At 46.3% G+C, this 12,877-nt stretch overlaps 1 protein-coding gene across 4 annotated transcripts in view; it reads left to right on the forward strand.

Moving 5' to 3' along the window:
- Window positions 1-2,309: 2,309 nt before the first annotated feature.
- Window positions 2,310-12,877, forward strand: part of GFPT1 (glutamine--fructose-6-phosphate transaminase 1) — a 46,247-nt gene continuing 35,679 nt past the window's right edge. For all 4 annotated transcript variants that reach the window (XR_012635260.1, XM_074928318.1, XM_074928316.1 and 1 more), the window contains exons 1-2: window positions 2,310-2,392; window positions 12,573-12,680. Coding sequence is in view for 3 of the 4 variants with exons in the window: in XM_074928318.1 (XP_074784419.1) it covers window positions 2,386-2,392; window positions 12,573-12,680 (115 nt within the window). In the remaining variant the exon portion in view is untranslated. The remainder of the gene's footprint in view (window positions 2,393-12,572; window positions 12,681-12,877) is intronic.

Raw genomic sequence — 12,877 nt, forward strand, 5'->3', positions numbered from 1 at the left:
TTTTCACCCATCAGAGAAGACACACAAAATCCATTCATGTTTCCAAAGCACTGTTCTTGCACTCCTTCACAGGCAAAGTTGATCACAGCTCTTCAAACTCTCATCTTAAAACTGTTCACAGGTGGGCTTTTTGTCAGGATGTGACTCATTCCATGCTTCTAGGAGGAATTAGCCTGTTTGTCTAGAAGGCAGGCTCCTGATAAGGCTGGAGTGTACGCTGTGAAGCAATCGACAGCCACAGCCTTCGCTGACAGCATTTTTGGAGCAGGTACTTTCTGCTTAGCAGCAGGAAGAAGTGGCTCATGTTACCTGATGTTAATATTCAGAATACCTTCTATCAGGGATCACAAAACATACTCTTTCCCAGGAGGTGATAGTTTGCAGTCTCTAAAATTCAGGATTTTAGCCTGAACTTCTATTTCAAGTGAACTACGTTGAGCGTAGAGAAGGAAGCGGGCGTTTTTTTTCCTAACTGTGACCCCTTTCTGTTAAATTTCTGAAAGGCTCACCTGTGAGAGCCAGTTGGGGAGGCTGTTTTCACATTTCTCCATTTGGTATTAAGTTGTGCATCTACGTCTGCATGAACTATATATTGTAGTAAAACCATGTACTGTACATACAGCAATCCTCGGAATAAAGGAGCAGGTTACATAGGGGGTAAATACTGGCTTTTATGGGGAAAAAATTAAATAACCGCTTTGAGACTAAACACATGGAGCTAAATTTCAGTATGTGTAAAAATCTGAGGAATCTGCTCCAGATTAGTACATAATTGATGGATGAGTTGGCTTCAGTTTGAGGGATTCCTATTTATAGCATCAAGCACGGTACAAGTTTAAGTTGTAAAGTCTGGTATTTGCTGTGAATTTGACATAACTATGTATTTTGGGAGTGCTTGTAAGGCCTGTCCGTGCTCTTTCAGGTCTGGGGCATCCCTCATTACAAGTAGGGTCCTTTTGATTTGTCTTCAGGCAACTCTATAGATTATTTTAGGTTTGTAGTGAATACTTCAAGAAATTTCCGTGAGTGGTAAGAAGTCACAAACTGGGAGCTCCCACAGGGCAGCAAACCCCCAGTGTAGAGGTGCAGCAGCCGATGACTCGGGTGTGCCTGGCAGATCAGTAACAGAGTTTGAACAGTGGCCAGAGCGAGGAGAGCTCTGCCAGCGTATATTGTGTGTATTTCTGATGATCACCTTTCAGATTTGCACTATTACAGTGGATTAGGAGTTCCCTTCTCATCTGGGAAATCAACTTCCACTGCCACAAGGCATTCCGCTTCCTAATTAAAGATGTGGAAGTGAAAAAAAACAAAAATCAGAGTTTGAAGTCAGCCCTGCTTCACCTTCACGACTGGCAAAGGGGAAATGAAGCATCAAGCAGCTTGGTTGGAGGTTGCTGCTCTGCACAAGCCAGGCCTAAGGACCAGGACTAACCCCCTTGGCTTGTTCCTGTGATGTCCTCAGCAAGAGCAGAGGTGGCCGTTGGTAATGGCTGAGAACTTTTAAATGTTTCTTAGACCGGTGACCTCCTGCTGTTTGTGTTCAGCTGGGTTCTTCCAGCAGCAAGCTCAAAATCTACTGCTGCCCTGTCTTTTTTTTTTTAATGTACACTAATGTTTATTTTCTGGGCTTTTTAAGGAAATCTTTACTGAGTTTTCAGTGTCAGGATTTAAGCGAACAGCATTTTTCTTAGGAAGGGGTTGCTATCATACTAAAAGCCTCAGGCTACAAAAAGATAGGATCCGAAAAATCCCAACAGGGCTCGGTGGTGGTAGCCCTGGACGGGGTAACTAGGCGATGCAGCTGCACGAACAAGTGACAGCACCTGTCAGCCCTGCCCGGCCCAGTTCGCTTTGCAGATTCATCTTAATGGTTTCTCTCGCCTCTGAAGGGGCAGTTCCAGTCGAAGACGAGAAGAAAGGCCACGTGGAGCTGGGGGGGATGTGTAATGTCGTGTCGTGGGGGTACGGGACGCCGAGGGTGCTGCTCGTTCACCGCCGAGCTCGGGAAGGCTCGGGGGTGTTGGCGACGCGTGGCTTCGTGCTCCCGCCGCGCTGCTCGAGGGCCGGGGCTCACCCGCCGTTCGCGCTCTGGTACGGGGCGTTAACGGGGGGTCCCGCGGCCGCAGGCTGCGGGCGGGGCCGGAGAGCCGCCCGGCGGAGGAGGCGCCGTCCCCGCAGGCGCCGGCGCGGGGCCCTTTGTCCGCCGCCGCGGGCTCGTCGCGCTGCCACGTCCCGGGGGCGGGGCCGGGGGGCGGGGCCTAAGGGCAGCGGCCAATGGTGGCGCGGGCGGCGCGCCTGCGCCCTGGGCCCCCGCCGCGGGGGGCGGGCGGGCGGCGGGGCCCCGGCGCGCAGAGGCAGCGCGGCCGCGGACTGGGGCGCACCATGTGCGGTAAGGACGGGGCAGGGCCGGGCGGAGCGGCCCCGCGGAGCGGCGCGGAGCGGCGGGCAGGCGGCGCATCCCGCGGGAGCGGGCGCCCGGGCGGCGCGGGCTGGGTCCTGCCCTGCTCCCCCCGCCCTCCGCCGGAGGAGCCGCGCTAGGCCGGCCGGTGCCGCGGCGGAACAGCCCGGCCCCGGGACACCCCCGGCAGTTTGGGCGGAAAAAAGGGGGCCGGCCGCTTCTGCGTCGCCTCGGTTATAGCGAGAAGGAGCGCCGTCTCCGTTATCTGAAAATGTCATCTTGTCCGCGGTCCGCGTACGTTTCTCCGCGGGAGGTGTCTTGCCGCGTATTGATAACTCGAAAGGGCAAATTCCCCCGGTATTATGTGCAAATGCGGCCAGAGCGTAGAAAAGGCCAGCGCCCTCCGTCTGCCTGAGACGCGACGGTACTAAAAATACCCGGTTTCCTCGGTGCTGAAGCCGTCAGGGCGATGGTGGTGGGTTTCGGTTCGGCGGGTGGTGCTGAGGATGGGGACGCGCCCGTGCTGTGGCGGGCGGGTTAGAGGTTGTAGTTCTCGAAAGCAACGGGGCGAGCGAGGAGCCGAAGCCCCGGTGACCGTCGGTAACATGCCCGGTGTAGGAGTGGGATGCAGTTTCACCGGTAGCGTTTCTGAACCTGTCTCTGGTGGTCACAGAATAACCACTCCCACTTTCAGGTGAAAAGTGGTGCTTATTGTTATTTTTTATAGGCATTACAACTTTTGATGTGGATACTGTTCGTTGCTTCAAGTTTACTCAACGTAGGTGGTGAGGCGGACAGGTAAATGGGTTTACAAGTGTCCGTGGCAGGGTCAGGCGCCAGCTCACCTCGGACTGTTCGTCCCCGCTCCCTGAGCCCAGCACAGGCCACCCAGGGTTGTTCTCCAGTCACCGAGGTACTTCCCCTCCCGTTTGCTGTATTAGTACAAGTGCTCCACCTCATCTTTTAGACACAGGAATAAAATTTATCCTTTCTCTTCCTCTTTCAGTCGCATTGCCTTCATGTTTTTCCATGGAAATTTACACTGAGATATTGGCTCTTCTTATTTCTCTTTCCACAATTCCTTCTCTTTTTCTTTTTTTTAGTTCTGTCTTTTTATGTGCAAAATTCAAACAATGTTTTAAACAAGACAATGGTTTTTATAACTCAGTATGCAAGTTGACATTTCTTTCATTGTTTTTGTGAGATTGAAGCGGTATCACCTTCAAACTGTCAAGTCTGTGGAGTGCCACGAAGAGGCAATCAGAAATTCATACTTCAGCTTACATTTAACACTATGTTAATTTGTGTTAAAAGTACAAAGTGGAGCAAAGCTAAGAATAGAAGGGGTAATTACATTATTATAAATAGCTTGCTGCAAGAATAGGGGTGGTTTTGGTGCCTTGTGCTTGCCTTGAGGTCCAGCCTTTGAAATGTGCAATATTAACATTCTGCTCTTTGTCTTTTTAACTGCAATAAGCCTTGGGAATGCTGTTGGTAGTTAGTTACGTACAAAATTTAATGTGTTTCTTCCCTTTTTGATACAAGCAGAGTTCTTCGATATTGAAACATTCTATGAAACAGCTAGAAGAGCGTTAAGGATTATTGGCTCTCTTGTTGAGTCTTTTCTGGGAGGCAGAGGTGTATCCTGTAGTGAAAAACAAGAAGAGGGGAGCATTAACTCAGCACGTTAATACAGAAAAGTAAGCCTTGGACTTTGAGGTGCTTCTGAATGAAGGAAGTGCGTGGCTGAAGACAGTTGAGGTTTTTGTAGGGAACAGAAGGAGAACTGTTTGGAGTCTGAGGGTGCTACCACATGAACTCTTATGACTTGTGATTAAGCGCAGTTGGCAGAAACTGAGGAATAGTCTCCTCTGCTGCTGCTGGCGGTCTGGCTGGTGAGCGCCAGGCAGAACCAAGGGGGGTGCCGGCTCCTGTGAGGAACCATCAGCTGCAGTGGGGGCGTTCCTCCGTGCAGCAGCAGTAGACTCCAGCAAAGGAACAAGGTGAACAAACGGAGGCATTGCCCTCTCGGATAGTCCTGCAAGTGTCGTAAATGGGCAGAGCTGGCTTGTAGGTGATTCTGAGTGCTTACATGAGCAAGACTTGTCTCTCCTAACTAAAGGGACAGTGTCTACATCTTGGAGTAGAGGGCTCTGATTTCTCATGCTGTGGCCTCTGCATGGTCTGAGTAGCCGTGTGACGCAGCGTAGCGATGCTGTGCGGGCCTGGTTGCTTGTACAAACCCTCAAGACAACGTTTCTGTAACAGAATTGTAGGCCAGGATATACGTTGCTTTATCTTGCCACACTATCTGATGGGTACATGGTTCACATTCAGATTTTTATCCAATTCATTTCAGATACAGTGTTAGTTATTAGGATGAGGTTTTTTTTAAAAAAGGTCATAATTGTTATCTGATGTTCCAGTTTCCATGCACAAAACCTTATGCAGTCCTGTGATCTGATGTGCTTATACCACCTGACAGATAAAGGAAAGTAGCCCCTAAATTCAGTTCCTTGATGCCTAGCCTAAATGCCAGGCCTGCTGTGTAGTTGTGCTGGGTTTCTGTTCTCAACAGTGTTAGTGAAAAACAGGTTTTGTCGTTGGTGTGTATTACAAACTTGCAGTTTGAAGACTTAGCCAGGTATAACTTGGTGTGCTTTGGTGTGAATGCACCAAACCAGTTCAATGGCATCTATGAAATAGTTTGGAAAACAGGTTTTTCAAGGTAGCCAGGCTTGATAGACTGTTCTGTAAATAAGTAAACCTGTCCTATGCCATGACTGTTTTTAACAACAAAAGGGATTGTAGAATTTAGGTCTTATATTACTTGCGATTACTGAAGATAAAAACAGGCTTAAAGGAGACTCGGGTTTCAAGTGTCAGGGCTGCATGTACATCAGTGGGGACTGCCCTCCCACCTGCCAAATGCCATTTGTACACCTAGGTGTTGGCCTTCTGTGACGCACGGACTAGTGGCTCTTGCCCAGAATGACTCTTTCAGACTGCGTGCTGGTTGTTTGCTCCATGGGTGGTAAAAGAAGCATCCAGCGGACAAACGTAGTTCTCCACTGAGTGGATGTTTTTCTGCTTTGCTTTTTTCCCAGCGTGGACTTGATGAATTGAACGTACACTCTCCCATACACAGCTAGCAGACGTAATAACGATAGTCTGCTTGTTTCTGACCTTACGCTCATTCAAACTGTGCAGAATTAGCGTTGTTTTGGTACACAGGGGTTGGCACAGTGTTTTACCAAACAGCCAGGCAGCAAATAATAGGACTCCAGAGCAAATAATAGGAGCCCACTCCAGCGGGTTTTGAGCATCAGTCCTGGAACTTTGCTCCATGCTATGATTAGTATCTGTGTTACAGCTTGCTGTTACTGCGTAGTGTCTCCCCTGCTGTATAGTTTGAAGAACAATATTTTGATCGCTTTTCCCAGTCTGTAATGTGTATTATCTATGTGATATTTAGTAGCCTGCATCTCATTTGTTGAAGACTTGAGGCCTAATAATTGTCACCAGGATAAAGGGTTCTTTGGAATTGCCGAGTGGATGTTCTGATAACATTGTCTGTTGAAATGGTTTTAACAGCAGACGGTATGGTAAAAGGACTTTGTAAATCCGACAGTAAACCTAGCCTGAAGGCTTTTGTACTTTCATAGGAAAGGATTAGGAGAAGCTATTCCTGAGTAACTTCACATATTCAAGACACTGCGGAAGATCATTTCTTCTTACCTGGGAGTGGTGATTCATTTCATTTGCCTGTGAACTTCCCATGAAGTAAAGGAACATGAGCACCGAAAAGGTCACAGGAAAATGAAGTTCTGAGAAAAAGCATCAGCAGTAGGAATAATAAGGGTCCATTTGGTGAAAATGCTATTCTGTTGAAATCTGTCAGCTGTTTATAGGGAATTCTTTACGTAGCTGTCATTAAGAAGGCCTAGGTTTTGTGCTTGAATATTAAAAATTGGTTCTAAGAGAGTTGTGTTTCACAGCAGCTGACTGGTGGTTCACCAGGTAAGGTTTTTAAGACAAACCTGCAAGAAAGGAAATGTTTTATGTTCTAAAATATATTGTTCAAGATATTTTACTTAAGAGAAATATATACAGGACTTCTCACTACAGCAGGCCTCAGTGTGATTCCAGAATTGTATGATAAGCTGATGTGCTTTGAACAAGTCTTTTCAGTCCGTATGTGCAAAGTTCTGTGTCAAATTACTAGTTGAAATGTTTTATTATGTTGTAAAGTGCGACTGCTATTCTAGTCCTGAAGTATATTAGTGTCAAGTCCTGAAGTATTTTAGTGTGTACCAGACAGGGGTATTGTGTTTTCTGAGCCTGTCAAATATAAATTCCTATAGTATGCTTGCTGCTGTCTTACTGTAGCTGGAATTCACAATTATAAACAGTGCTGGACTAGAATGGAGTTCACAGGGTTGGGTTTTTTTTTGTTTCACTAGTGTGTATTTCACTTCACACAATGCCAACTCCAGGCTTCTCAAGGTAGAATAGTTAAATGTCACTCAGATATCCTGGTTTTCTGTAATACTTCCTCTTTCTGGGTTGTTCTGGAGCGTGACTTAGGGAGGGCAGATGTGGCATTATTACTGAAAAACGCTGGTGTTGGATGGTGTCTAAATACGTAGGTTGAGCTGAAACTGAAACTCTTCTTCTCAGGTTTGTTAGGGACCCGAAATTCACGGTGCGTTGGTTTCAGGAACGTTCTGCTTGGATTTCTAGATTTCCAGCACCTGGCATCTAGGCTGGCAAGGGGGATAAGCTGGTGGTGCGCCAGATGGGACCCTGATGGAAACTTGCTAGATTTGCATTGGAATTTCATCAAAACCAACATGTTTCCATTGACTGTTGTGATTTAAATGAATTGTCACTCTGACAGAAAAATTGGCGCGTTGTGACAGAGTGCTCCTCACGGAAGCCTTCCAGCCACTGTAAAGATCTGCGCAGTTGAGATCTTTTCGTCTTTTGAATCGTGTGGATTGATTTGAATATAAGCACAGGGAGGGAGAGAACAAGGCTCTAACAAGGCATTGTGATGTTGGAGAAAAACATGTCTGTGACGGGTGAGTGGAAGAAAGGTCTTTTACAGTCTCAACTGCAAGGTGGAGTTGCTGTGCGCCGTCCCGCATCTGCCGCGCTCCACCTCAGAGAAGGCTGTGTTTTGTAGCTGGATGAAGCGACGCTTTGTGCAGTTTTTGAGTAAAAAGAGGCTCTTTTCTTGAACGGCCAGGGCTTTGCGTCATGCTGGGACCTAAGCATCACCTGAGTGTCCTTTGACTCAGCACCGCTGCGTTCCACTGTACACTTACACAAACAGGACTGAAGGACTGAGGTCTGAATAACTCCAGAGCAGAATTTTATCTGCAGAGCCCCTTTTGGTGGCTGCTAGGAGCAATAAACATTTTGTAAAAATACACTTAGATAGTGAAGCATGGCAAGCATTTAATGCTTTGGGTCTCTTTTTTTTTTTTTTTTTCCTCATTGGCATTTCTGTCGAGGGCAGTGGAATGGTACTTAAAAATGGAAGTGATTACAAGATGTGATTGCTCATACATCCCTGAATAATCCAATAGTTAGGGTAGGGGAAAATGCTGTTTTCTAAATGGGGGTTGAAACTTTCTCCAGCTATGAAGAATCACTTCCATTATGGGATGTTCAAAAAGGGGAAAATGAAATGCATGTGAAAATACTTCTAGTAAATGAAACTGTTATTTACACATAATTCATTGTGATCAGGTGTCATAAATGGGTGACAAGCATTCAAATATTTGATTTTAGCTTGCAGGTTAGTAAGTCATGCATTTAGGAAGACAAATGTTCATTTTCAGGAGCCCTATTGTCCCATTTTTTACTTTAATTATGCATCATTTTTACATATTATTCTATTTATTTTTATTTCACTTTTTCCTGCTTTCTCTGAGATGAATTTTAAAACTCGCCTTCTCATCTGTAAAATGTGTTGATTACAGGTGAGTTCTTAGAATTTTATTTTCATAGTGACATCTTCGTTATCACTCCAGCTCTTTTTCCTGTCAAGATCTAGAAGCTGAACTGAATCAAAACTGAATCTCCTCATGTTTACGTGGTCGTCTTTTTTGAAGCGTATGTCCACGTATTTTGCAGCATCCATCCCGTATTTGCATTTCTTTTGGCTGGTTTTCAGTCTCTGTGTTTTCTGATAAGCACTGAATTCCTTGGGTTGGTCTGTTGGTTTGTTTTGGGGTTTTTTGTGCTTAGTCTTAGGTTCAGGTCTTTTTGCAGTCCTCATGAATAATCTTAATATAATTGTTCTGTAATTAATAGTTGTGGGGGGTTTTTTTTCAGTGCCTGAGACAAATGCCAAGTTGGCTCCTTTCTAGATATATGTTTTCTGTTTGTTTACATTATCAGTAGAAGTAAGCACTGCTGTTTTTCAGTCTCATTCCAGATGAGCCATCCCTTCCTGGAGGGAGTTGGTGCCCATTCAGTACATGGCATTTTGTTGTACACTGCTAGAAGTTGTGAGCTGTGACAAGGAAACAGGTTTTGGGCGGTTGGGTTTTTTGTTTTTGTTCAGTTCAGGTGTGACTGAAGTTGTTAAAATGTGCAGGGAAAATAACTTGCCAAGCCACTGTCTGATTTGGGTTAAGGTTTAACAAAGATGTCCAAAGTCAGCCCTGCCTAGATGGAGGTAATTCTGATTTTAAGCCATTTTTTGGTTCAGAATAAGTTGCAATCCTTGTCCAGAAGCAGGATGGAGACTAAAATGATCAATTCACATTTACAAAAATGTTTTATGAAAGCAAACCAAGTTTCTGCCTAGTAATTATGCCCATCTACTGAGTTAGACTTTTTGTCACGTGGAGGACTTCATTTTCGTGGCCTTGCTGGGGCACCAGGCGACTGTGATGGTGCTGTGCGAGGTGATCTTCACTGGGCCTTGGTGGGAGGCTGTGGTGTTTCCTTGGCGTCCCCCCACCCTCTGGCTCTGCCCGTTGTGTCGCTCCCGACGTGTTTGTGGGGTGTTTGGGAGGGGATGTGTGCTCTGGGCTTTCTGCAGGCCCACGAGGTGACTGCCTGCCTGGGGCCCCCAGTCTGCTTCGGTGGAAAATACCCTCTTAAAATGCAACATCACGGCCTGGGAACAAGTTGGGGGTTTTGTAGCTGCGTGCCTGATGGGGTTACGCTGTCTCTGGGGCACGGGGCAGCACTGTCAGCTTGCTGCCCTGCTCCATGCTGCTTCCCCTCCGCCTCTCCTACACTCCTGTTTTCTTCTCCCCTCTTGGCCTGTGCGTACTGTACCTTTTGCACTTCCCCAGACCTTACAGTGCTCTGTTTCACCCCCTGCGTGCCAACCTCACCCCCTGCTCCGTTTTTGCCGCCGTCGCTCCGCGCGATGCCCCGCCAGAGGAGAAGGCCTCCTCTGTGCTCCCGTCAATGAGGCTCTTGTGCCTCTCCTGCTGCTGCTGGTCACTGGAAAGGGCGTGCAGGAGCTGTCTTGCTGTGGCCAGCCTGGCGTTCAGACTCCGGAGCACCTTAACGCTTCTCATCAGTCCCCGTTCGCTCAGAAGAGCATCTCCCGCTTGAGTGGCCTTTGGTGTGGTGGAATAACTTACTGGGTAGCTGCGTGCCCGAGTGGGACTGGTTATGCTGGAGCGAGATAGCCAAAATGCACTGCGGGGGGATGGAGAGGTGCTTCTGGAGAGCTCTTTGATGGGCCTGGCGAACGCCAGAGCTGCCCGGTGCCATCAAAAAGAGGTGTAAGGCTTTGGGGGGGGAGTGGGACCCTTAGCGTGTGCTTCCAAGCTGCATGAACACGGAGAGGGGTTTCAGCTCTGAAATGAGTTGGCTCATTTGGAAGAATGTAAGCAGCATTCATGTTTCCGTAATTACTTGTGCTGGTTATAATTATGCCTTCTGAAGTAGCTTTGGATGCCGTGGTAGGTGGCTTTGGGGTGAAGGGGAATGTCAGGAACTGCTGGAACCCAGCCTGCCTTTTTAAAGACATCTCATGTGCTTGTTTTCTCTGCTTTATGGCACACACTTGTTATTTTTATGTGTAACGCTACCGCTGCACTGGGCGTCTGGGAGGTTTCTGGTGAATATGGAGAGAGGGACTTTTCCAGCTGCCTGCTAGTAAAGCAGTCTGCTTTGTACTCCCTTTGTAAGACCTGGAAGTCATTTAAAGAAATTTATGCTTCCAGGATATACCTGAAACGTGCCATCCTTCAGCCTGGATGACAGCTATTTGGAGTCAGTTCACTTGTAAACAGGGAGGTTGCTGTTTGCCGGATGAATGCAATTTTTAGAACCAGAGTGAACTAAGTATCTCAAATTGGAAAACACTTTTTTTGCCAGAAGGGTGGGGAGGAAGGTTTGGAGATTGAGAGCACGCGGGAAGTATCCTTCAGAGGCAGCTTCTGAAATCCAGCAGAGCTTGTTAACTGCTGCTGTATTTTATCTGTTGGCTTTTCGCTGTGAACTCCGAGGTTTGTGGAGGAGGACCTCACCCTGTCCGTGTCGTTACTGGAACCAACATTCAGGCTGAACAAATGCCATCAGGAGATGGCAGCAGCAGGCCTGTGTGTGTGTGAGATTGCTTTGGGGTGTCAGGAGCAATGGAAGTGAAACTGCAAATGTGTATAAACTTGGTCCTGATATCTTGCAAGTGGTTATCAAGAAAAGGCTTTGGGTTTGGGGAAAATGAAGGTAGAAGATAAAGAAACCAAGTGTAAAGTTGCTTTTTTTAAAAAAAATCTGACTAGGTGGTTTAAGAAAGGAATGACAATGTGCATCTAATTTTTTTTAGCAATATGGAAGAAAATAAGCAAGACATGGAGACATTCTCTTTTTGCAGCAGAACTGCAGGGAACTGTCATTTCTAATGCTCGTGCTCTGGGAATGGGAGGGTGAAGCTTATGACAAACTGAGACTTGTAGCTGAAGTCCATGGAAAAGGGAGGAGGAATGGGAGAGCATCAGAATGGTACATGGCTGTGTATGCCCTTGGCCCTGCTCAGGCTAAAAAGTCCCTCGGAAATGTTTCAGCATTTTGCTGTGTGGTGTTCAGTGCATCCATCAACTCTGAATATTTCTACTTATAAAATAAGACATCAAAAGGCTTTGAATTATTTACTTTCCCAAAACACAAACAGTTTAAAAATGCAGTTGTTCAAATGTCCTTTAAAATAATCTGTGGGTAAACATAAAGATATATGTTCCAAAAATCATCTTGGGAGTAAAATTTTCCGCATGAATAAAAGTTTGGGAACTGCAAGGCTGGCTGTATGGCAGTTCTGTCAGGAAGAAATCAAAGATTTGGGATGCCTTTAAAAGGACTTCGGTTTTACGCGACTGAACTCTGTTCTCCTCAAGAGGTTTCAATAAAGTTTCTCAAATTACGACCCTTAAAATACAGATATTTGTGTGAAACCTGGCTTGCCTCTATTCCATGCAGATATTTTTCTCCTTTAAAATGTTAGAGTGAAATGGTAGATTTCAAGTACAGATATTTCTAGCATCCAATAAATGTCTTCTCGTGCTACTGCTTTATGATGGCACCAAAGGAAATCTTTCTGAAATGGAGCCATAGTTGGCATTAGAGATCTAGGAAATTGTGTGTCCCCATCACTGCTTAAAAATAGAAGCAACAATTTATCTTCCTTTGAAACCTACAGGAAAAATAGCTCCATTAGTTTGAGGGTGTTAGTTTGCATGAGTTAAAAATTTTTTTCTCTTAGTCTGTGGGAGGAACATAGAGAAAGCTATTCAGGGAAGAATTCCTTTTGAAGGTGGTTCTTAAGCATGCAAAGCTCGGTGTTAGTGAATCCTGAATTTTTCATCTGGAGCGATTAGTTTCCTGTCCCCTGCATTGTCTCCTGACAGCTCACATAGAAATTCTTCCTCCCATCATGCCCAGGCTTGTCCTGTTCAGTCGCTCTCAGTGTCTTGAGAAGGATGCTGGTGTTCTGTGGTTAGTTTTGATCTCTTGCACGTGTTAGCGACGTCTTCATCAGACCTCAGGTGGGGGAAGGAAGAGCTGCAAACGCGGTGGTACCTTCCTGCGGGAGTTCTTGTTTGAGTTTAACTTTAGTGCACGCTAAGCAGATGGCACGTACAGAGTTTCCTCAGCTGTGATTCTGTGCTGATTATGCTCTTTTTTCCCCACACAGGCATCTTTGCTTACCTGAACTACCATGTTCCCCGGACAAGACGGGAGATCCTGGAGACCCTTATCAAAGGGCTCCAGCGGCTGGAGTACAGGGGCTATGATTCTGCAGGTAGCCATCTCTGAGCAAGTGTGGTTCTTTTTAGAATTTTGGCTTGTAAATGATGATTTCTCTGGTATGTTTGTGAATGGTTTCTACTGTCTTCTGCTTTGGAAGAAAGCTGGAGCACAATTTGGATGCGATGTTCCTGTGAGCACGTGGTCAGAGGTTATTAACTTTCAATATCCAGATTTCTATGAACATTCTTG

Source organism: Athene noctua, chromosome 28, assembly GCF_965140245.1.
Source record: "Athene noctua chromosome 28, bAthNoc1.hap1.1, whole genome shotgun sequence".
NCBI lineage: Eukaryota > Metazoa > Chordata > Aves > Strigiformes > Strigidae > Athene > Athene noctua.